General features: G+C 41.6%; 1 protein-coding gene across 7 annotated transcripts in view; it reads left to right on the top strand.

Moving 5' to 3' along the window:
- Positions 1 to 26,672, top strand: part of tbpl1 (TBP-like 1) — a 194,536-nt gene that overhangs the window by 116,167 nt on the left and 51,697 nt on the right. For all 7 annotated transcript variants that reach the window (XM_069887298.1, XM_069887297.1, XM_069887295.1 and 4 more), the window contains 2 exons: positions 14,899 to 14,981; positions 16,002 to 16,065. In XM_069887298.1, the coding sequence (XP_069743399.1) occupies positions 14,899 to 14,981; positions 16,002 to 16,065 (147 nt within the window). The remainder of the gene's footprint in view (positions 1 to 14,898; positions 14,982 to 16,001; positions 16,066 to 26,672) is intronic.

Raw genomic sequence — 26,672 nt, 5'->3', positions numbered from 1 at the left:
GCTCTGGTATATGCAGTTTGGGTTCTTTTCACACCTCGTGTATAAAGTTCCAATCTCAAGTGGGGAAAAGCTAGAGAGACTGATCAACTTGTATGTAAGGAGGTGGCTTGATCTTCTCAGATACCTCAGCAGCATAGGGCTTTACGGCAAAGGAGTCCTAGAGCTACCCATTTCCAGTCTTTCAGAGGAATATAAGTGTGCCAAAATAAGACTGGAGATGATGTTACGAAGTGAATAATCCATTTGTAGCTCAAGCTGCTGTCCTCCTGGATACTGGGAGGAAATGGATTCCATCAGAAGCAACTAAGTAAGCAAAGGCGGCACTCTTAACATAGGGACATCAAGGACCAAGTGCAGCAAGAGAAGATTGGTCTTGGGGCCAGTACACCAGCCTGGAACAAGGCTGCTCCATCTCTTTCAGCACGGTAACAGATCCTTTCAGCCCACGAGCCCGTACCACCCAATTGACCTACAACCTCTGATATATGTGGCACAGTGGGAGGAAACCAGAGCCCCCGGGGAAAGCTCATGCAGACGCAGGAAGAACGTACAAACTCCTAACACTGGGATTCAAATCATGACCTCGTACTATCCCACTAAGACCATCCGTAAATTGAAGGAACAACACCCGATTTTTCCCATCTGGGCACGCTAGCCAGATGACATTAACATTGACTTTTCCAGTTTCTGCTAACCTGTTCTCCTTTTCCCCCTTCACTTCCTTCCCTTTGTCAGCTCTCCACCCTCTTCCTTCTCTATTCACCTAGCCATCCCACCTCACCCTGCCTGCTGTTATCCACTCCCTCCCTTCTGCACCTATTACCTCCTGCTCTGTAACCAAGCCTCCCCCTTCCCCTTTTATTTGGATGCCTGCTGACATCTTTCCATACTTTAATGAAAGGCTCAAGCCTGAAACATCAGTTATGTATTTTTAGTCTTGGCTATATCAAGTACACTGTTTGGCCTGCTGAGTTTCTCCAGCATTGTGTTTTTACTTTATCCATGGTGTCTGCAGACTTTCATGTTTTACTTTCATGATGTTGTTTTACCAGGCTGATACCTCATTTTTGGGTATGCTTGGTCCTTCTGGCAAGCACTACTGTGTACCTCCTTCGACCATTATTTATCCCTGGTTTAGTAGAAATGGTAGATTAAGGGATGTGCCTGGGCATGAGGTCAAAAATTGCTGATGGTCATCCATGAAACCAAATAAATATAGTCATGCATTGCTTAGTGTCGACGATACATTCTGTGAAATAGGATGTTGTGCAATTTGGACGTTGTGTGAACACCATATTATATACTTAACAAAGCTATATGGAATACTGTAGTGCACCTGTATTGACTAAATAGCCAAGATACTGTACACATAGTACTGTATTTCAGCTAATGTATCTGTGATTCTGGTCCTTGGTTTCAGACAGTCCCTGTTCAGCTCTTTCCTTCTAAAGTCATGTCATATAATTTGTGCCCAAGGACTTTATTCTCCCTGATGTCAGATGTTGATTTTCTTTTCCTCATTTACCACCTTGCAAACGGACTCTGTTTACATTCACCTTCATGTTCGCACATGGTCTTCAGTTAATTGTAGACTTTTCTTCAATACAATTCCTTTTTTTTGTTGCTCTGATTGTGCTTCACTACCATCACCACATAGAACCATATTGTTCGGCAGTCCTGCTTGAACACGTCAACCAGCCAGCTCCAGTGGCCTGCATTCTGCCCATATACCTCAAAGCCTCCCCTTTCCATGTCTGTCTAAGTGCGATTTGAACTATACTTTTGAATATGACTGCCAATAGTGTCTTTTTATCCTTGTCACTTCTTAACTCAACGCACAATGAATCTACATCTTCTGATCCTATATCACCTCTTTCTAGTGATTTAATGTTATTCTTATGCCACACCACCCCCTCTGCTTACCTGCCTATCCTTTCAATACACTGTGTCCTTGAACATTCAACTCCCAATGACATCCATCCTTTTGTCACAACTGTGATGGCCATAACATCACTCCTACCAATGAGTAGCCGTACTACAAGGTCATCCACTTTATTTCTTATGTTACACACATTTAAATACAAAACCTTTGTCCCCATGTGTCTTTTTTTTAAACTGTCTCCTTGTAGCATTGCAGCTCATCTCCATTGCTGCAATTTGGCCCCATCAGCCTGCCCTTCCAACAAACTCCCCACCAGCTGTCTCGACTTGTGCACCAACCACCTCTTTCTCTGCACCTTTGATTCGTACACCCAGTCAATCTGTACCCTTGGTGTATCTTTTAATTTAAAGATTAAAAAAATTAAAGTGGAAAAAAAACACACATCCCAAGTTAAACTGTGGAAGACCTAGTCAACAAGATCTTCCAAGCTCTCCTTCCTGCTTAATGAACTGGCTTGTTTTAACTTCTACATTTGCTTCTCATTCTCATCTGATTCACTTTAAACCCTCCTGAGTTACATCATCAAGCCTTGATAACAAAGAAATTGAATTCCAAATGTAGTTTATCCTTCATGGTCTCCCAGCACTGCACAGATAATTTGGAAGTAAAATATGAAAGACTGCAAAACGTGGTTGAAGTAAAAGCTTAAAGCTGGAGAAACAGTGTACTCTATAGAGCAAAAATAGTGATACAAAACCAACATTTTGAGCTTGAACCTGCTGAAGGGTTCCTCAGTAACTTCTGTCAACCCTCCAGTCTATCCATAATACCACTAACCTTTGTGTCACCCATAAATTTAATAACGCATCATTTCATTTCCTCATCCAAGTCACAAAGAGGAGGTCTGCGAACAGATCCATGCAGAACTGACGTTCATGGAGAATGCAAACCATCTACAACGATCCTCTGCCTTCTCCAGGAAAGTTAATTCTGAATCCACAAAGCAAGGGCTCCTTGGATTCCTAGACTCCTTATTTCCTGAATGAGCTTTACATGGGGAACCTTATCAAATGTGTTCAACAAATTCAATTATCTTATATTTTTCAACTGGAATTCAGATTTTGTATACAATATCCATGCTGCTGTAATTTGACCTCAGTAGCTGGGATGTGAACAACAAATTACAACATCAAATAGAAACCATGTGTCATGAGGGCAATGTTATGGTAGTCATGGGGAATTTTAACATGCAAATAGATTGGGAAAACCTGGTTGGGATTGGATCTCGAGAGTGAACTTGTAAAATGTGGCTGAGCCAACCAGGGAAATGACATTTCTGGTTTGGGTGTTGTGAATGAACCAGAATTGGTTAGGAGCATTTGAAAGGGAGAAAATAAAATCGGAGGTGTTGGTATACCAGTGGCATGAAGGGAGGACAGTAGGAGTATGAGAGAGGGACTGGCAAAGGGTCTTTCGAAAGGTGCACTCGCAGAGAGGACGGCAGAACAGCAGTAACTGAATTTTTGAATGGAAAAATGACACAACTGTGGCTAACAAGAGAAGTTAAAGCCAAAGTAAAGGAAAAAGAATGGGCATACAAGGAAGCAAAAAATAGTGGGAAGATAGAGGACTGGGAAGCTCTCTGGTACTCTTATGGTCCTGTGGATTGACCTCTGATCCATTTGTTTGCAGCAACTGTACCACACTGTGATGCAGACAGCCAGAGTACTCTATAGAGCTCCTTTAGAAGGTTGACATAATGGTGGCCGGTAGCCTTGACCACTTCAATCTTCTCACGAAGTGCAGTTGCTGTTGCATCTTCCTGATAAGTGAGATGTTCACCATGTAACTAGTTAAGTGAACTCCAAGGAACTTGGCACTCTCCACTCTCTCTACTACAGGGTTGTTGATGTGTAGTGGAGAGTGGTTGTTCCTGGTCCTTCTGAAGTCCACAATGATCTCCTTCGTCTTGTCCACTTTGAGACTCAGGTTGTTACTCTCGCACCATTTCACAAGATTTTCCATCTCTTTACTGGACAGTAGGGGTATGGTGGTGATGAGGCCGACTACTATTATGTCATCTGAAAAATTGATGACACTTGGAGCTGGATCTGGCGATGCAATCGTGGGACACTAGCAGGCTGAGTACGCAGCCCTGAGGTGGCCAGCGCTAAGCAAGACAGTGGTCGATGTCCTGCTACGACTCACAGATTGTGGTCTTTCTATTTGGAAGTCTAGGATCCAGTTAGAAGGGTGTTGAGGCCTAGCAAGGACAACGTCTCCACCAGCTTCTGATCGTATTAAACACCAGGCTGAATTTAATAAACTGCAATCTGGCATATGAGGCATCGTTCTCCAGGTGGGTCAGGACAGAGTGATACAAGGCTAAAGCATCATCTGTGGAATGGATTATTCAACAGGGAAATTGAAATGGGTCCAGCAACTCGAGGAGGTCTGCTTTGATGCTTTCCAACACCAGATGCTCTATGCATTTCATAATGGTGGAGGTCAGTGCCACAAGGCGGCAGTCATTGAGGTTTGTTATTGTTGCCCTATTGGGTACTAGGATGATGTTGGCTGTCTTGAAACCTCCGGGAGCAATGAACTGCTGCATTGACATGTTGAAGATTACTTTGAAGATCTCTGTCAATTTGTCTGGTCAGTCCTTCAGTACCAGTGGTTTGGAATTTATTCGACTTGATTGTCAAGAGTGAGGTTAGAGTATGTGGAGGTGTATGACAAGATTGGCAAAGGTCAGCATGGTTTCCTGAGGGAAAATCTTGCCTGAAAAACCTACACTGGAATTTTTTGAGGAAACCACCAGCAGTTTAGGTGAAGGGCATGCAGTGGATATTATATATTTGGAATTTCAAAAGGCCTTTGACAAGGTGCCGCATATGAGGCTAGTTTACAAATGAGAGCCCATGGAATTGCAGGAAAGATCCTAGCACAGGAACAGCAGGAAACAGAGTGGGAATAAAGAGATCCTATTCTGGTTGGCTACCAGTTATCAGTGGTGTACTGCAAGGATCAGTGTTGGGGCCAATTCTTTGTGTTTATGTTCATAATTTGGATTGCAGAATATATGGTTTTGTGGCTAAGTTTGCAGATGATAAAAAGATGAATGGAGGGGTAGGTAGTGGGGAGGAAACAGAGAGGCTGCAGAGAAACTGTGGAAGATTTGGAGAATGGGCAAAGAAGTGGCAAATTAAATACAATGTTTGAAAGTGCACAGTCATGCACTTTGGGAGAAGAAATAAAAAGACCGACTTTTATTGGATAGGACAAAGGGACTTGGAAGCCCAAGTGCAGGATACCCTAAAGGTTAACCTCTAAGTTGATTTGGTGGTGAGGAAGGTGAATGCTCATATCTGGAGGAATAGGATACAAGAGCAGGGAAGTGATGTTTAGGCTTTATAAGGCACTGATGAGGCCTCAATTTGGGTACAATTTTGAGCTTCTTATTTAAGAAAGGATGTGCTGGCATTGGAGAGGGTTCAGAGAAGATTTACAAAAATGATATTGAAAGATTAGCATATGAGAAATGTTTGGCGGCTCTTGGACTGTACTCCTTGAAGATTGAGGGGGATCTCATAAAAGCATTTTGAAAGTCCTGAACAGAGTAGTTGCAGCAAAGTTGTTTCCCATGGGGAGTCAAGGACAAAGAGGGTAAAACATCAGGATTGAAGAGCTCCCATTTAAAACAAGAATTTCATTAGCCAGAGAGTGATGAATCTCTGGAATGTGCTGCCATGTGTGGGTGTGTAGGCCAGGTCAATGGGTGTATTTAAGGCAAAGAATGATGGCTATGTGAATTGTCAACGTATCAAAGGTTATGGGTAAAAAGCAGGGGTGTGGGGTGGGTGGGAGAATGGAACAGTTTATGATGGAATAGTGGAGTGGACTTGATGGGGTGAATGGCTTTGTTCTGCCCCGATATCTTGTGGTCTTCTGACCTACTAGCCCATGCTGGGCAATAGACCCTTGTGATGAAATAACCTCCTGTCCCTTAAGTCTTTGGAATGTGGGAGAAGAGCCATGTGGACGTGGGGAGATCATGGTAACTCCATGAAGGTGATGACTATTTGAAACTGAGTTGCTGGCATTGTTGGAGCATTGCACTAACCAGTGATTGTGCTGCCACAGAAACCGAGGTATGCAGATGACACCAAAAATTGTGTATATTGTATGATGAAAGAGGTTCTCTAAAATTACAACAGGGTATTGATCAACTGGGAAGGTGAGCAAAGGAATATTATAACACGGAAGCAGGTGCTTCAGCCCATATATTCTTTACCTAACTATTATTCTGCCCAGTCTCAGTGACCTGCACCTGGACCATAGCCCTTCATAACCCTCCCATCCTTTTTTTCTCTTCAATGATTGGTGAAATTTAATACTGTCCAAGTATGATGTGATACATTTTGAAAGTTTAATGAATCGTCACAACAGAAAGCCAGGTGACACGATTTCCCAAGCAATCTAAAACATTTTGGAGATGGGATGAAAGCAGAGCACGTAGAGAAAACCAACACAGGTCCAAGATCATAGAACATTACAACATAGTACAGGCCTTCAGTGCATGATGTTGTGTTGCCCTCTATAAACCAACTCCACAAACTAAACCTTCCCTACCCAACCCCATAATCCTCTTTTTCTTGCATCCATGTGCTTGTCTCAGTCTTTTAACTATCCCTACTGTACCAGCCTCCATTATCACCCCTGGCAATGCATTCCCGGCACCCATTACTCTGGTTAACAAAACCCCAACGTCTTCCCTGAACTTTCCTCCTGTAATGTACAGATGTCCTCTGGTGTTTGCTAGACTCGCCCCAGGAAAAAGAGGCTGGCTGTCCACTCTATCTATGCCTCTTATGAGATTCTAGATCTCTATTAAGTCGCCTCTCATCCTTCTCTGCTCAAAAGAGAATAGCTCGAGCTCTCATACTTGCCTCATAAAGCACATTTTCCAATCCAGGCAAAATCCTGGTAAATTTCCTCTGCATGCTCACCATAGCCTGCACATCCATCTAAACATAATATTCCAAATAGAGTCTAACCAGAATTTTAGAGAGCTGCAACATTACCTCACAACTCTTGAACTCAATCCCCGGACTAAATGACTAGGTCATGGGGAGAACATACAAACTCCCTACAGATGATGCCGAATTCAAACACTGGTTGCTGCGCTGTATTTGTTAAACCAGGGTGAGGCACTAGTCAAACTACTCCACCTGGGCCTGTCAAAAAATGACTGAGTTCAAAGACCAATTTTACCTCCAAATCAAATGAACAGCGATGGGAAAGAAGTTTACCCTGGCCTATGCCAACATATAGTGGAGTGGGAAGAGACAGTCTTTCTAAGGTGCCTGTTATGGGTTATATATTCTATATAAAAATGTTTTTAAAAGATATAGATTGTGGGGGATTAGCGTAGGTCAGGTCACTTCACAAACAGATACTTACACTTCACATCTCATGTGAAATGCAAGAGCTTTGCTGAAGCCAGACATTCAGGCACCAGTGATTTTGCAGAGACAATGGAACTGCTTTGGAAAGAACTTCAAAAGAAGGTGCAAATGGATTATGTCCATGCACAGAGGCTGATAAGATCTTTGAAAGATTGGGTTGGGAGCCCTGTAAGGAGGTTTGGTTTTTATGTGAGAGAGAGAGAAAAGTCAGTTCTGCAGTAGCTTTTGAGGCTGTAACATGGCAAGCTGGTAGGCTTGTTGAAAATTCCATTTTGAAGATGGGTTGTGAGTTCTGAGTTCAGCCTGTTGAAAACGCTTGTAGACCTTACAAGAGGAAATGGCTGGCTAGAGTGTTTCTCCTGAAATAAGGGAAACCAGAGGAACTCTGTGGTGACCAGGAAGAAGAGGTTATCATTTGGAAAACCCATGATGGGGCAAGTTTCTTTAGCAAGACACTGAAGTGACTGGTTGGAGGAAATCAGTTTGTGTGTGTCCATGAGCAACAAATATCTCTGTGAAACCAACAATAACCTTCATGAGCGGTAACCATTTACTTTTAAACACCAGAGCCTGGTGAAAATTCATAAATGTTAAATTCTTGGACAGTATAAGAATTGCCTGATAGTGGTGAACTTGGAGAAGTGAAAAGTGAATGATTGGACTATTAAAGCAAAGAACTTTTCCTGAACATGTATACATTACGTACATGTATGCTTTGAATTAGAAGGGAGTTAAGTTAAAAATAGTAAAGTTTGATCCTGTTTTTATGTTTAAAAAAAAAATTAAAAACAACTTTTGTTTAAGTAACCATTTGTCTTGGTGAATTTATATTGCTGCTGGGTTTTTGGGTCCTCGGGGCTCATAACAATGCCCCAAACTACCCATGCGATACCATAGGTACTTGGGTGACATTTGGAGAGTCTGGACATATACAGAAACAGCTGACAGAATTCATCCAGATACTGAAACAGCTACCAACCCTCTATCAAAGTCAAAGCAAGAACAAAGAAATGGAAAATTTACTTTCTAGACATCACAGTTTTCAAACAGGCATTAGAGAACAACAGGAACAGACTATGCACCAAAGTTCATTTCAAAACCACAGACACCCACACACTCCTACACACTTCAAGCTACTACCTGAAACACACTTTTAAGGGCATTGCTAAGTCCCAGCTGACCTGCTTTTGCTGCACTTCCATGAGAGAGGACTTTCACCAGGCCACCATCATCCTCTTCACTGCACATAAACAATGGGGGTATGCTCGACACAGACTTAGGCACATCAGATCAGACTTTCTGAAGTGTCTCAGGCACCCCATTCCACGAAATAAGATAATACCCAAACTATCTTTAATAACAGGCTACAGTGAAACACCCCTCAGTGTTCATAAAACTGTGAAAACAATTCAAACAGCTAAGCAGAGGTTAGACAAACTCAGCCCATTTAAAATTGTATCAGCCCTGAAGAGATGCAAAAAATTGAAGGACTTCTTGATCAGTACCAAACTGCATACTGCCCCAAACTGCAGTAAAAAAAAATGTGGGGCCTGTAAACACTAAATATGGACAAGAATACACAAAAATAGAATTACAGCTAAAAAGAGCAAAGAATTACTGGTACCTGCAAACTGAAAAATGTAGTCCATTTAATAGAGTGGAAACAGTGCCACAATCTGTATGTAGGAGAGGCAAAGAATAGTCTGAGAACTCACCTACCTCACTGGGCACTTTAGCAACATCACAAGGAGGGGCCAACTGTGAACAGACATTTCCTACAATCTGAAGTCCAGTCCTGGAGATCTTACAGCTCAGAAACAGGCCCTTTCAGCCTTTCAAGTCTGTTTTTAAAAAAAAAAATTAAAAAAAAATTCATCTAGCTGCACCTAGTCTATAGCCCTCCATACTTTCCCCATCCATATACCTGTACCTTCTTAAATGTTAAAATTGAGCCTGCATTCACCACTTCAGTTGGCAGCTCATTCCACACTCCCATCACTCTGAAGAGGTTCCTCTTCATGTTCCCCTAAACTTTTCCTCTTTCACCCTTAACCCATGTCTTCTGTATGTCACCTACCCTCAGTGGGGAATAAAGCCCCTTATAATTTGATGAAGGACTCGTCCAAAACATTGGTTATGTATTTTTGCCTTTGCTATATAAAGGGCCCACTGAGTTTCTCCAGCATTGTGTATTTTTAGTTCAACCACAAGTCTGCAGATTTTTGTTTTACTCCTCTTCTAAGCTCTAGGGCAGGGGTTCCCAACATTTTTGTTCCTCTGTACCCCTTGGGCATTTTTATAGGTTCCCGTGTAGCCCTAAAAGTTAGGATTTTAAAAAAAAATGACATTGTGCAGTCTGACTGCAGATTACACCATGTATTGTACAGTAGTGGTTATTCTCTCAGACCCAATGTACCCTCTGAAAAGTGCAAATGTACCACTGGGTGTACATGTACCCCAGGTTGGGAACCCCTGCTCTAGGAATTAAAGTCCTAACCTGTTTAACCTTTCCCTGTAACTCAGTTCCTGAAGTCCATACAACATCCTAGTAAATCTCTGCACTCTTTCTATCTTATTGATATCTTTCTTGTTGTTCAGTGATCAAAATTGTACACAATACTCTGAATTTGGCCCACCAATGTCTTATACAAGTTTACTGTAAAATCCCAACTCCTATACTCAATACTTTGATTTATGAAGACCCATATGCCAAATGCTCTCTTTACAATTCCATCCACCTGTGACATACTTTCACTTTCAGAGGGTTATGTATCTGTATTCCCAGATCCATCTGTTCTACCATACTCCTCAATCCCCTACCATTCACTTTTCTTCCAAAATGCAGCAGCTCACACTTTTCTGCATTAAATTCCATCTGCCATTTTCAGCTCATTTTTACAGCTGGTCCAGATCCATCTGCAAGCTTTGAAAACCTTCTTTGCTGTCCACAACACCTCCAATCTTAATGTCATCTGCAAACTTTCTGATCAAATTTGCCACATTATCATCCAGATCACTGATATAGATTACAAACAACAATGGTCCCAGCACCATTCCTGAGGCATACAACTAGTCACAGGCCTCCATTCTGAGAAACAATCATTCACCACTACTTTCTGGCTTCTGTCCAGCCATTGTCAAATCCAGTTTACTACTTCACCAAGAATACTGAGTGTCTGAACTTCCTGACTAACCTCCCATGTGGGAGGCCTTACTAAAGTTCATATAGGCAGCATCCACAGCCTTTCCTTCATTAACTTACCTGGTAACCTCCTCATAGCTCGATAAGATTGGTTAAACACTACCTACCACACACAAAGCAATGGTGACTATCCCTAATAAGTACCTGACTATCCAAATAATTGTACATTTGATCTCTTAGAACACCTTTCAATAATTTACTTGCTACTGATATCAGACTCACTATATAATTTCCAGGGTTACTTTTGGAGCCTTTTTTAAACAACAGAACAATGTGGGCTACTCTCCAATCCTCCACCACCACACTCATGGCTAAGGACATTTTAAATATTTCTGCCAGGGCCCCTGAAATTTCTATACTACCCTCCCTCAAGGTCCACGGGAAAATCTTGTCAGGCCCTGGGGTTTAACCACCTTTATTTATTTTAAGACAGTAAGTACCTCCTCGTCTCTAATCTGTATAGGTTCCATGACCTCACTTTTTGTTTTCCTTACTTCCCATGACTCTTTGCCCATTTTCTGAGTGATTGCTGATTGGGGGTGTTACGAGCCCAGAGGACCCCAAAACCCAGCAACAACAGAAATTCACCAAGACAAATGGTTACTTCAACAAAAGTTGCTTTTAATTATATTTAAACATAAAAACAAGATCAAACTCTAACTTGTTACTATTAAGTTAACCCCCTCCTAATTCTAAGCACACGTGTATGTAATTGTGGGTAAGTTCTTTGATTCATAGTCCAATCTCACTTCTCACTCCTCCAAGTTCACTGGTTGCAGCCAATTTAACATTTATAAAGTTCACCAGGCTTTGGTGCTTGAAAGGTAAATGGTTACCGCTCACGAAGGTCGGTTTTCAGAGAGATTTGTTGTTCGCTGAACACAAACTGATACCTTCTATTCACCCACGTCAGTGTCTTGCCAAAGAAACTTGCCCCATCAAGGTTTTCCAGATGATAACCTCTTTCATTCAGGTCACCACAGAGTTCACTTTTGTTTCTCTTATTTCAAATGAAACATTAGGCCGCCAGTCCTCTCTTCTTGTATGGATCACAAGGGCTTTGACCAAGCTGAATTAAGAACTCACAACCCATCTTCAAAATAGGGTTTTTCCACAAGCTTGCCAGCTTGTCCTGTTCCAGTCCCAGCTGCTGAACTGTAGGAGTGAATTCTCTCTCGCTCTCGCTCTCGCTCTCGCTCTCACCCCCCCACCACCCAAGGGAAAAGCCTGTTTTACTCTCTGCTTGCACAACCACATGACCCTCTTAGAAACAGCAAACTGCACTTGGACAGCCTGCGTTCCGGACCTAATCCTCCATGTTCTTTCACCTGTTGCTGTCTTGGGTATACTTATACCTCTCATTTTGTTTGTTTTAGATTGGTCACAGTGTTTGAGCTACCGAAAGAAAATAGACACACACACCGAGAGCAGTTCAGTTTATACAGATATTTATTACAAATTCAAAAGCTGATTTCAAACTACAATATGCTAGCCCTTCCCAACTATACTTATCAACGCTTGGACTGGTCCCAACTGCCAAAGCGAGGCAACGACTGCACACTTGTAGTAGGTTGTCGGGGCGCCGGTAGCAGCTTCTCCACCTGCCCCGACCGGGAGGTTGACTGGACTCTAGAAGTTCTTCTTCTTGCTGAGAGATGTGGCCACCTCTCGGAGAGTCTAAAACTTCACCAGCTGGACCATGGCTTGTATTGCCCAAAAACTGCTTACCCAAGCACCTATTCCCAGCACAGTAAATAAGCGAGCAAGCTAGCATGCTAGGCTTCTATCGAATAATGTAATTTTCAGCTTATCACTTTGAATACAATGGTTTATTTGAAAACTAATTCAAAGCTCCGAGACCTTTGATACGGACAAAGCATTCCTCCCCCGCCTGGCCTGCTGACAGAGTTTCAACCTAAAATGACTGAGTTGAACCGGTGTTGACAGACCAGTCGCTTCTCTGACAGTCTGTGACCAAAACAAGCAGGAATTAAATGTTCTTGGTACACAGATATCCTTTCGTCAGATAACTGCATCTCTGGCCCCTCGGTGGAATTTAGCTTATGTCTGCTGATTCTAAAAAACAAGCAGGTTCTCAGCCGTGCAGAAGCAAAGGCTGCAAATGTAAAAAAAAAACAGTTTAAATCTTCCATTACAGTTGCTTTCCAAAACAACAATCCATTTGTGAAGTCACTATAAGCACTAGTACCCAAAGCTTTTGCAAAGGCACTCAGAGCCGGCCTGTCTGGCTTGAACAGAGCTTCAGTATTTTAAGTGAGATCTGTTTTGAAGTGTTTGTATGTGACATGTGACCTGTGACCTACACTAAAAAACTGCCACAGTTTAAAACCATATCTATATACAATATAAAATCAACATTATCTGTCACAGGGGAAAAGAAAACATTTAAGATTTCCACCATCTCTTTTGGCTCCATATAAAGTAGACACTCTGATCTTCAAGGGGACCAATTTTGTCCCTTACTATCTTGTTTCTCTTAATATACCTCTGAGGATTTTCCTTCATGTTCTCTGCCAAAGCAACCTCATATCTTCTTTTAGCCTTACTGATTTCTTTCTTGAGTTTTGTTTTGCATTTATTATACTCCTCATTTGTTCCATGTTGCCTATACCTCTATGCACTTTTCTCTTCCGAATCAGATTTCTAAATCCCTCAAAAATCAATGTTCCCTGTGCCTGCTTACCTTGCCTTTAATCCTGACAGGAACTAACAAACTCTGTACTCTCAAAGTTTCACCTTTGAAGGCCTTTCACTTAACTTGCACATCTTTTCCCAAAAACAACTTATCCTAATCCACACATTCTAGATTCTTACTCATTTCTTCAAAATTGGCCTTTCTCCAATTTAGAATCTCTACCCAAGGCCCAGAGCTATAATTCTTGAAACTGACATCAATTGGACAACCCTACAAAGGAAGAGAGCAGAACGTAACTGGATCGAATTACTGCAGATGAGATCACAGAACAGACTGTACTAAGGATGATTAGATTAGCTGTGTTTAAAATTAGCAGAAGCCTAACAACAGGGCCACAAACAGTAGATACCACTCTGAAGGGATTGAAAACCCACTCCCCTAATTAACTGGGAGTAACTAACAGAGCTGACAAATAAAGGGACCCTCAAACACTTCCAATACATCATCCCGGCCTAAAACACATATGCACTGGTACCTCGATATATCAAGTTCACATGCCACAAGGGTACAAACCCCACATAAACACAGCCACCAAGAGAGGGAAACTTCCCTTCGCTAGCTACAGGGTTCTTTTTCCTCAACATAGCCCAGTCCAAAACAAAGGGAAACATATCCCTCACCTGCCCCAAATGCTTATCCACCCCACTCTACACTGACCCTACCCCAATTACTAACCCTCTGAATGCCTCAAAGAGGAATTGTGGTGACTCCTCCTGGGTGAGAGGCAGTCAGGTAGTTTTGTCCTGTACAAAGCCCTCACTGTGTTGAGTATGGAGGAGACACTGAGACATTTGGTGACCCAATCCTAACCTGGCCCCATACTGTATATATTGGATTTTTATTGTGAAGCAACCAACTGTGCATATTTCACATGATAAAATGGTTTTGTGTATCAATTAGACTTAATGTTTCTTTGGTAAGTTAATCATGAACCCAACAAAAAAATACAATTTTAAATTACAGCGAAAGCATCTTAGAACAAAATAATGAAATAGTTACTCACATTCTGGATGTTGGGAATCTAATTGCAATTCCCTCTTAAGATTTTTCAAGATTAAGATGAATAGATTTTAAGACGGTAAGGATATAAAGAGATAATGGATTGAAAGTCAGGCGAATAGAACTGAAGCATAGAACATACATTATTTAATTGGAAGCCGAGGGGACCTATGACTATCCTCAATTTCCATGATATTTTGCAGTCAAAGAGTCCTCACTAACTTTAAAATGTATTGACAAGAATTCACTATTGAAGCAGGTGCTTTGTATATAATTTCAGTTCTCATGAGAAGTATTGATCTCGCTGTTTTTCATTAGTAATCATAGTCGTGTAAAATCAATACAAAAATATTGTCTCAAATTTCCTTGGTCTAAACCCACCCCTTAATCATTATTAGCAACATTTACATCAAACAATAATGATTTGGGGAATAAGGCAAAGCAAAATGCTTAAAATAATTGAACAAATATTAATCACTAAGCTCAAATTTTCACCAAAATAATTTTGTCATTTTTGCACAAGCAGATCCAGAGTTCAATTAAAGTATAAATTGGTATTCTTAAACAGCAAGAATTCTCCAAGTAATGATGGGCATTACTACTAATACCTTGTCCTAAATGTTTGCAGAAGGTGTTAATGAAACTGAGGAAACCCAGGATTACAGCGACAATTTGGTCTTCAGGGAAAATTATATGCACTGGAGCAACAAGGTAAGCACTTTTGTTTATTTTTAAAACCATTAGTATCAAAACTGAAATTAGTTTATTTAATGCAAAATGATCAGTTACCCAATCTTTGTCTCAAGGGAATGATATTTATGTATAGGTTCCATTTTTTTGATATATATACTTCGGAGTCATATTTTACCCCAGCATTTCTTCACACTGAATTTCATGACTTGTTCATAGCACTAATTTCTCATTCTGAAGATTCATTAACAAAGCATTATTTAATCCATCAAAAAAAAGCATTTGTGATGTTTCTTCAGTTTAGCTACAAGATGAACATAAACTTAATGATGCTAAATTAAAACACTGAATGTTTTAAACTCAGTTTGGTTGCATTAAGGATATTTATCTTCAAGATTATAACTTTGGTCATAGCTGAATAAAGGGCACTTGATACTCAATCATAATTTAATAAAATGTAATGTCAAGTATCTGTAGTAAAACTCTAGTCATTGGGAATAGATTCTATGCAGCACAGAAATGGGCCCTCTGCCCAATCAAGTTGCGTGCCTGAACTTGTCTCAATTGACCATTTTCCCTCTAAACCTTCAGAAGCTGGAGGGACTCAGCAAATCTTATTAAAGGGTCTCTTGACTCAAAACATTGACAGTTTCAATTCATGGATGCTGCCTGACTCATTGAGTCCTTCCAGCTTCTCTTTGCATACACAAGATTGCAGCATCTGCAGTTTTTTTAAAACCTTTCCTATCCTTGTAACTGTCCAAATGTCTCTTAAACATTGTTAACCCTTCACTACCACTTCCTCTGGCAGCACTTTCTATATACCCACAACTCTGTGTGAAAGAACTTGCCTCTTGGGTCCTCTCTCACCTTAAACCTATATCTTAACAGGCTCTATCCCTCCTTTGACTTGATCTGTGATCATTAGATGCCAGCTATTTGTTGTGAATTTCTTCATTCTGGTATCAAGAACAATTGCTGCCTGATAATATAAAGGAGCTCTAATATTAATACAGTCTTTTTCTGCAAATTACAATTTAGTGAAGAAGATGCAAAAACTGGTGCTCGAAGATTAGCACGACTTTTGCAGAAATTGGGTTTTCAGGTAACTATTTCTCATGTTATTTCAGAAGAATGTATTCAGTACTAAGCTGATTGGTGTCTGCTGGTTTCGATTTTAAATAAGTTGCCATCTACACTCTTTCATTCCAGGTAAAATTCAAATTTCAATCTGTATTAACAAATTGAAATAACTCCAAATGTAATGTCTTGCCTGCTTTTAACTTGCAATATTAGCCAGCACATATTTTTACCTTGAAGTACAAAAATGCGTCCTTGAAGTTTGGCTCTCATTTTATGATTACAATTTACCTCTCTATTTATTTATTTATTTGTTGTTGTTTTTTTTTTAATTATTAACTGAGGCTCCACTGCCTCACGCTGGCGATTCTGGAGCGGGTCCAGAAGCCAGTCCTTCCCACACGACAGACCCAGGACCTGTACCAGTTCCATAACTTACTTCATTATTAGAGATTGCCAATAGCTGCTGGTCTTGACAGCAATGTTCACATCTAACAAAATTAAATCATGATAAATCACTTTTCTACAGTATATAAAGAAATTGGAATGTACAGACAAGTATATAACTTTAAAGAAATATATGTACAAGCCAAATATTATTTGGATGTTTAAATGGAAATACATTTTTTGTTAGCAAAGTACTCTTAAAGATATGGAGAGATACAGCATTAAAACTGGTTCTTTAGCCTACCAAATCCATATCGATCATTAAACAACAATTCGTTAATCTTACATTAACTCTTTTTTATTCTTCTCCCAAGATGGGAGAATTTGCAATGACAATTTTTTCTAAGTTCCACCTTTTTGGGATAAGGGAGAAAACTAAAGAGTCTGTCATGGTCGTGTACTTGCCTTTATAGGGAGGAGAGAGTGAGTGAGTGTCAGGATCACCTGTGGCAATGAGCCAATGAGAAGGTCAGAGGAGTTTAGTTGGATGGTGTTTGGGGAGTTGAAGAATGCAATGTTGTGTTTAGTGAATAATAAAAAGAAAGTCGATTTCATGGTGTGCTAAAAGAAACTATTCTTTATTTGTAAACTGTGTTAAATCAGAGACGTTACAAGTGGTGACCCCATGAGTTCACAGTACCTTCAAATTTAAAATGGTTAGTGATGAGGATAAACCCCTTACAGGAGCAGTTGGGGAGGTCAAACTAAAGATCTCCCCCCATTTTTATTATGAATAATGCACCATCGTAGTTCATGATTCTCGAAACGTGTTTCTCTGCCTTTAGTGTGATGAGTCAGAAGATGAAGTACAGTTTACTTGTGGATCGTTTTTCAGAGCAGATTGCCTGTGAAGTGGAGGATGTCTTAGTGGATCCTGATGCCATACGACATGCTTAAGGTGGCCATTCTGCGGCATACTCAGCCATCTAGGAGACTCGTATTGCCCAATTACTAGCTGATGACAGCCTAGGCAATAGGCATCTGTCCTAGATGTTGAGGATGTGGCACAACCTACTGGAACAGATCCTGTCGAAGGTGATTTTTGGAAACAAACTCCTTCAGTGATTACATCGTCATGTTCAAGGGCATTTGTTGAGTGTCTTTCAAATGTCCACCCTCGATCAGATGATGGATCATGCCGACCATTATTATCTCCATGACTTCTGCATTGAAGATAGGAGGATTGGCTTCTTCCCCCTCGTCAACAGGAGAAAATGGAACAGCCTCGTGAAGCACCCACACCTTGCGAATTGAAGGAAGCGCCAGCATCTTATCAATCAAAGATAACTGATTTGGAGCAGCAAATGTCCTGGTGGAGGTCGAGGACTTGATAGAGGTGATGGACGGCGTATTGTTGGAAACTTCAGAGATTTGTTGGAAACAACGGAGATTTGGTGCTGCTGCCTGGTCCTGTCAGCCACCTTGAAACTTCTACAAATGGCAGCCGGGAAATGACCAGGCCTGGAAATAGAGGCTACTGCTGCCCATGGGCACATCAAATACCATCTCAGGGATATGCGTATCTACTCACGTGTGAAGACCAGACCACCAGGTGGCAGGAGGCCATTCCTATCATTGACATCTCTGTGGAGATGGTCGCTAGGGCTTTCGTGGATTGTTGGATTCCATCTTTTGGTGTTCTGGTCACTATTACAATGGATCGAGGATCTCAGTTCAAGTCAGCATTGTTCTGAGCTCTCACTGATCTTCTGGATACTACCCGTATTCATACTATGGCTTACAATTTGCAGACCAATTGAAGGCAGCATCCACGTGGAGTGAACATTTGCTCATGGTTCTTGGAGTGCTACTGCTGTTAAATACAGCGGCAGAGCTAGTATATGGCACTACATTGACCTTGTCAGGTGAGTTTGTGAATCTAAGTCCAAGCACAACGCTCTGTGATCTGGCTAATTATGTTGATCGTATTCGGGAACACATGAGATTACTCCAACCTATTCCTACATGGCAGGCATTGCCTGCAGTGGATGTGCTGGATGATTTACAACGTTGTACTCATATATTTCTCTGGCATGATGCTGTTCACAAACCACTGCAGCCCATTTACGATGATCCTTTCAAGGTCTTTCGACACCACCCAAAGACTTTTGTGATCAACAGGAATGGAAAAGCTGACACCGTTTCCATCGATGTGTTGAATCTGGCATATATCCATGTTCTGCATTGCAGCCAAAGTCTGACCATTTGGACTGTGCATTGCCTGTCTTGCACTATCGTACACAGTCGGACCAAACTGTTAGCCTTCCAGACCATTATGTAGCGGGACAATTCCAATCAGTCACCTCCTTGCATGGCTTGGAGGCGATGGGGGTGCGGGGGTGGGTGATAGTCCAGAGCTGTCGCGGCCGTGTACTTACCTTTGTCAGAAGGAGGAGAGAGAAGTGTCAGGATCACCCGTGTGGCAGTGAGTCAATGAAAAGATCAGAGGAGTATAGCTGGATGATGTTTGGGGAGTTGAAGAATGCAATGTTGTGCAAAGTAAAATAATAAAAAGAAAGTCGACTTCACGGTGTGCTGAAAGAAACTAGTGAGTGTATTCTTTAGTTGTTAGTAAGATGTGCTAAATCAGTGACATTACAAGCCTAGAGAAAATCTATGCAGGGTCTCAGGGAGATTATGCACACTCAATACAAACTGCACCTGAGGTCAGGATTAAACCCAGGGATCTGGCATTGTGAAACAATAGCGCTCTTATTGCTATTGTGCCACTGTGCCCCCTTTCTACTAGGACTTGATTAAATTACAAGCTTTGACCATCAGATTTCAGATTTATTTCAGAGTACATACATGACATCACATACAATCTTGAAATTCTTTTTTTCCTGTAGGCGCGGCAGAATTACCATAGTGAAAAAAAACTACACAGCATAAACATGTAGACAAATAAAAGAACTGTAAACAGACAATGAATGCAAACAAATATGTGCAATACAGAGAGCAAAGAAAATAAATAAAATTGAACATCTGTGAACTGCTGTCCATCCCTCAATAAGAAGCATAATTCTCTGATAAAGATTGTTCGGTGTCTTAAAGGAGACCTTTCACTGTATGACTTGCTCAACGAGGTCCAAGATAACACTGAGCTGTGTATGCTTTCTAATTAGATAGTCATAGAGATCTTTTGTCCCAAGCTAGTCCTATTTCTCTGTATTCATCTCTTTAAACCAGGGGTCTCAAACTCAATTTACCTGGGGGCCGCTGGAGGTAGAGTCTGGGTGAGGCTGGGCCCCACCAGGTTTTCCACAAGAAAAGCTCTTACAAAAACATTCCAATATTATCAAATGTATTTATTTTTATTTTTAACACAAAATAAGATGAAAAAATAAATAAATTAACAATTCATAAGAAAAAAAAATAAAATCAATCAGTAATAAATAAATAAATTGAAAATAATAATAATACAGCAGATATAGAAGACTAAAGAAACCACATATAGTTGCTGACTGGAGAAATGTAATTATTATTATTCAGATTCAAATGTCTGTATTAACAGTTCTTTAACCTTTAACTTTCTGAACATGAATGGAACATTGAACATAAACTGTTATGAACATGTCTTTTTCTGCCTACTTCTTACTGCTAGAGATCTGGCAGCGCTTCCTCTCGCATAGCCGAGCCACATTTGGCTTAAGGGAGGAGGCAGTTGAGACCCTCAGTAGGGCTTGACCCTACGTCAGATGCTCATCAGTAAGTCTGGACCTGTACTTGGACTTATTGAAGTTCAAGGTAGAGAAGAGCTTTTCGCACAAGTATGTGCTCCCAAAAAGACACATGGTCCGCTTGAACATTCGGGAAAGCTCGGGGAAGCTGGGGGGCAATTCTCTCAAAAATTGCCCAAGCTTGTCTGCTTTTCCACTCACCTCCCTGAACTTGGTTTTGAGTTCAGAGTTGCACTGCAGGTCATTGAGCTCCATTTGAAGCACAGGAGGGGCATCTTGCACATCAAAGGAGAAGGGGTCCGCAAAAATTTGAAATGTGGCTCTGTTTCAGTGTTTAGCTGATGCGTCTTTTCCGCTTCTTTTTCTGTCCCGCTGAGCAACAACTTCCGGGTTCAGACTGGCCGCCGAAGCGCGTGAAGCGGGAGCGGCTGCGGAAATTGCGCATGTGGCCGCGTGCATATAATGACAAATAGAAAATGCACACAAAAATGCTTATATTCGCAATAAGCCCAGCCGATGTCCCGCCCCCGTGATTGGTAGGTTTGTTCAGCTCCGCACACAACACTGAAAAGTGCCAATCATATCAAACTCGCGGGCCGCACTAACATTAAACTTTCATATTAAGGCGGGGCCACAAACTATCGTCCCGAGGGCCGCAAGCTTGAGACCCCTGCTTTAAACCATACCTATCCATGTACCTTTCTAATATATTTTAAACATTGCAATTGTACCTCCCTGTACCACTTCCTCTGCTAGCCTGTTCCATTTTCCTACCAGCCTTTGAAAATTTATCACAAGTTTGCTGCAAAGCCCACCAAAAGTATTTGGGTCAATGTATTTATTGACAGATACTGTTAGTTTACTATAAACTTCAAAATCTAAGTTAACTGGATTATTTGCATTTGTAAACCTTTAAACAATTTTCTATATTTTTTAATGATATTTGAAATACAAAAAGATGACTGTGTAGTGAGGTCGCTATGGCTACAGCTAGGTTATAGCTCTTGGTTATAGTCCTAAGGCTGTAGCTCAAATCCACAGGAGAATAAAGACGCACACCAGTAGAGTGTATTTGACACTGAGTTTATTCAATGGCAGCTCTGCCTTTTATAGTCAGTTTGGCTGCGTTACCACTGGAGCGTGACTTGAGCGGACCAGTTGCTGATTGGTTACCTCAGATGACTGACCCCCTGCGATCCACCTGTTCACCACCATTTTGACTGTAGGATCTGCTTGCTGCGCATCAGTCAGAGCCGCATAGTCGATGCTAAGATAGCCAGACGGGATAGGGTGTCGCCATCACATTGAATTTTCTAGCTAAGTGTTCGGAAATGTAGTTATTAGCCAGTTTCACCACTCTGCAGGCAGCCTATGGATGCTTTACCAGTCGCCACATTTGACGGCCATTTCCTGTGTCAGTGCGAGCCGTGGGCTGCTACATGACACACCCTCCCCACCAGAGCTGGTGATCGGGGCACTGATTATAGGAGGCTGAACCCTGCACCGTGTGGTTGGGTGAGTGATGGGCTGGTCAACAGTTTCAACAGGTTTAGTGTGAAAGTCTCTTCCCTGCTGCCAATGTCCAAAACACAGTGGAGCCGTTATGTCTGGGGACATGATATGCCCCCAAGTAAGGCCACTGTAGAGGTGGCTGGTGAGCCCCGTGCCAAACAAACATATATTTACCATCTTTGGGACTTAAGTGCAGGGTTGGCCATGGGGTTTAGGTTTAGTGGAGACCAGGGTGCTTTAGGAGTTTGCATGGTTGGGACAATATGGTTGCTGGGAGCTTCCCTAAGTCCTCAGGGGCCATCACACATTTGCCTAGGGGTGCACCATAGACTGACTTGGCAGAGTATGCCTCGAAGTCCTCTGGTGCTGTGCGGATGCCTAACAGGACCCAAGGGAGTTCGTCGGCCCAGTTAGGTGTGGTAAGCCATGCCATTAAGGCTGCCTTAAGGTCTCTATGGAACCTCCACCAACCCATAGGCCTGTGGGTGATACGCCATGGTGTGGTGTTGGGTCCCAGGGCATGGGCTACAGCGGTCCACAGACTAGAGGTGAATTGGGCCCCCCATCCAATGTAAGGTGTTTGAGGACCCCAAAGCCCGCTTCCCAAGTGTTGAATAAAGCCCGTGCGCATGCTTCTACGGAAGCCTTTGATAGTGTACCACCTCTGGCAAACTGGGTCATCTGGTAGACCATTGTGAGAAGGTAACGTGCACCTCTGGATATGGGTAGGGACCCCACTATGTCAATGTGCACGTGGCTGAAGCAGCGACGTGCTGGCTCAAATACCTGTTGTGGTGTTTTAATTTGAGTCTGGATTGTGGATGACTGGCACTGAGTACAAGTCCTCGCCCATAGGGCGACCTCTTTTCAGAGGCCATGCCAGACATACCTGTTCACCACCATTTTGACTGTAGGATCTGCTTGCTGCGCATCAGTCAGGGCTGCGTAGTCGATGCTAAGATAGCCAGACGGGATAGGGTGTCGCCATCACATTGGATTTTCTAGCTAAGTGTTTGGAAATGTAGGATAGGAGCTGCTGTTGCCTGGCTGACCACGGCTCTGACACCTTACTGAAGGCAAAGGCAAGGGTTTGTGGTCCGTGTAAATTTTGAACCTCCTGCCCTCCAGGAAGTAACGAAAGTGCCGAATTGCCAAGCATAAGGCTAATAGTTCTCTATCAAAGGCACTATACTTGAGCTCTGGTGGCCTGAGGTGTCGACTGAAAAAGGCCAGTAGTTGCCATTGTACATTCACCAGTTGCTCAAGTACACCCCCGACCGCTGTGCAGCAGGCGTTTGTCGTGAGGGTGGTCGGGGCATCTGTCCGCAGGTGCATGAGGAGGATGGCATTGGCTAGGGGCTTTTGGTGGCCTGGAAGGTCTCGGTTGCCTTCTGGGTCCATTGTATGTTTTTACTGTGTCCTGCCATGAGGGGAAAGAGAGAGCTCATGATGCAGGCCACTGCAGGTATGAAGCAGTGATAAAAGTTGGCCATACCTGCAAACTCTTGTAGTCCCTTCACCGTTGATGGCATGAGGAAAGAGTGAATAGCATCCACCTTAGTGGGTAATGGTCTGGCTCCATGTTGGTTGGTACGATGACCCAGGAAGTCAATAGTCTCTTGGCCAAACTGGCACTTGGCTGGGTTAACGGTTATGCCGAAATCGCTCAGTCTGGAGAATAATTGTTTTAAGTGGGCTGCGTGCTTGGTGCGGGTGTGGCTGGCGATTAAAATGTCGTCAAGGTAAATGAAGGCAGGGATGTGGCAAGATGGCATCGAGGACAGCTAGTTTTTTCAGCACCCGTTTTTAAAGTTTATAAAAGTGATTAAAAGTTGTATTTTTACTTTTGGGAACATTAGTGGGTTATAATGGCTACTAATTTTAAAAAACCGAAAACTCAACTGCAGAAGAAGCTACCTTTTAAAAGTGCTGAAGAATTGAGGCCTACCTGTTCAATTGAAGCCATGGACCCGACTTTTGGAACCTCCAAGGCGCAGAGGACTCCTGCCCGGCTAAGTATGACGCCGACGCAAATCTTGCCTCTGCAAGATGGCGCCGGCTTGACAATGAGTTCAGCCGGTGCTGAACCGCACGTCTGCGATGTTGGGCACGTGGGCGACCCGGCTGAGAGAAGAGCCCTTGAGCCCAGGCTGCCGTCGGGTGGGCTGGGGATGCACAGAATGGCATCGGAAGTCGCACCTGCACAGTCTCTGGCCTTACCAGGCATACTCAGTGCTTTAAGGATCCGGAACTTGTTGGATCGCGTGGGGGAGCCGAGCGGCGGCGTCCCGACATGGTCGGGATGCAATCGTCGGGTGTACAGACCCGCAGCTGCACCGGGAGGGGACCAACAATGCTGGAAGAAGAAGAAGACTTACCTTTACTGAGCAGCTTACAGGAACAATTGGAGGTGGAGACCAGAGAAGGTAGCCCTCAAAGAGTGGAATGGAGTCTGTACAGTCCTGGAAGGGATTGCTTATCAAATGGATAATATGTTTAAACAAGTGACTCAAGGATTTTTAGAAATGACAACCAAAATGACTGCTATGTCTGAAGATAAGTCTGCAGTAAAGAGTGATATTAATAAGTGTATTAAATCAGAGGATACAGTGCAAGAATTTTTTTTTTAAATTGAAACAGCTTTTCTTGAATGCAAAAATTACGTTGAACGTAATAGGGAAAGAATGGAAAAAATTGAAGATTCCTTTGTGGATTGGGGAATTCAGAAGAAAGAATTATTAAAGAAAATTGATATATTGGAAAATCAAAGTCGGAGGAATAATGTGAAAATAGTGGGTTTCCCAGAAGATACTGAAGGGTCCAATCCAGTAAAAATTTTTAAGAACTGGATTCCCGAGGTGTTGGGTAAGGAGTTTTTTCAGAAGGCCTAGAATTGGAACAGACACATAGAGCATTACGAAAGAAACCGTTACCAGGACAACTGCCACGGGCGGTTTTAATTCGTTGTTTGAAATACCAGGACAGAGAAATTATATTACGGTTGGTGGTGCAGACGGCCCGACAAAGTCAATCTCCAATGATGAGTCAAAATAAGAGTAGTTTTCTATGCAGATTTGAGTCTGGAGATTATTAGGCAACGTCGGGAATTTAACTTGGCTAAAGAAATATTGTGGCGGAAGGGTTACAAATTTGCTTTTTGTTACCCTGCAGTATTAAAAGTCTTTTATGGTAATTTTCAATCTCAACATTTTGAAAATGACCGTGATGCATTAACTTTTGCTAATTCACTACCAGATTTGCGAGGATATGGAAGATCTTCGCTACCGTCGCCTAAAAAGAATGGAAATGGGAATGGGAAAAATGGGAAGAATGGAAAGAAAGAAGTTTTAACACAAAGTCTTATTGACATTGAAGATCCGGAACAATTATTGGGAATGGAGTCACTGGGTTGAATATATTTACAGTATTTGATTGTGTTGATGTGAATATTGTATTTCTGTCTGGGGTGGGGGGGGGGGTTCATAGCACTGAAATCTTTGATAGTCATCTGCCATTAGTGGGGTTTACCACACCCAGTTTTTTAGGGCATTACTACTTTTGGGAAGTTTCTTTTTGGGATAATTAATATTCCCTTTTTTTTACTTTAAATATCTAGGGGAGGGATAGTGATTTAAGTTATAAGGGGAGTGATATTTTGTAATGAGAAATTATATTGTTAATTTGTAAGGATGTCTAATTTAAAATTTGCAACTCTTAATGTTCAGGGATTAAATAATACGATTAAGCGAAAGCGAGTTTTGGCTTATCTTAAGAAAATTAAAATTGACATTGCCTTTTTTACAAGAAACTCATTTGACTGAAAAAGGATATTTGAAATTGAAGAGCGATTGGGTTGGACATGTGTTTTCTTCTTCATTCAATTCTAAGGCAAGAGGTGTAGCAATTCTAATTCATAAGAATTTGGCTTTTGAATTACAAAATATGGAAGGAAATGTTGGACGGGTGAATTTGAAAGTTTTTGCTGAACCTTGGACTTTGCTCAATGTTTACGCACCTAATGTGGATGACGAGCATTTTATTTCTTATGCTTTTTTGTTGTTAAATCAAGCTAATGAAAATATCATAGTTGGGGGAGATTTTAATTGTGTTTTGGATCCCTTACTGGATAGATCTCCAAAAAGTATAAAGAAATCAAAGATGGCGACATAAATTGGGGCCTTGATGAAGGACTTAAGTTTGGTGGATATTTGGAGAAGGGTCAATCCTACGGAGAAAGATTTCTCTTTTTATTCGTCCCAACATGATTCATTTTCCAGATTAGATTTTTTTTTAGTATCGGCACATTTACAAGAAAGAGAATTACAGGTAGAATATAAAAGTAGGGTTATATCGGATCATTCTTTATTATTTTTCTCTTGCGTAAGTTCAGAAGTGGTACGTTCATCTTATAGATGGAGATTTAATACAATGTTGTTGAAAAAAAACAAAATTTGTTACTTTTGTTAAGGAACAGATTACTTTCTTTTGACTGAGAATGCTAATTTTGTAGATAGTCATTTTGTATTATGGGATGCATTAAAAGCTTATTTAAGAGGACAGATTATTAGTCATATTACTAAAGTTAAGAAACAGTATATGGCAGAGAGTTTGGAACTGGAGAAGCAAATTGCTGAATTGGAGAAGGAATTTCAGAAAGATGTGACAGTAGATAAAAAAGTGGCTTTGGCTAATTTGAAATTATGTTAACTTATCAATTTGAGCATTTAATTAATCGATCTAAGCAACATTATTATGAGTTGGGTGAGAGAGCACATAAGGTACTAGCGTGGCAGTTGAAGACGGAATAGGTTTCACGGACTATTAATGCTGTTAAAAAGAATTCAACAGTTACTTATAAACCTCAGGAAATCAATGACCAGTTTTATTCATTTTACAAAAAATTGTATGCTTCTGAGGGGAACAGGATATAGTAGTTCTATTGAATCTTATTTATGTAAATTAATGTTACCAGCATTGGTACAAGAGGATGTTA

This window comes from Narcine bancroftii, chromosome 6 (genome assembly GCF_036971445.1).
Source record: "Narcine bancroftii isolate sNarBan1 chromosome 6, sNarBan1.hap1, whole genome shotgun sequence".
Taxonomy (NCBI): domain Eukaryota; kingdom Metazoa; phylum Chordata; class Chondrichthyes; order Torpediniformes; family Narcinidae; genus Narcine; species Narcine bancroftii.
Note: the sequence above shows the minus strand (reverse complement) of the source record. Positions and strands in the feature narration are given on the sequence as shown.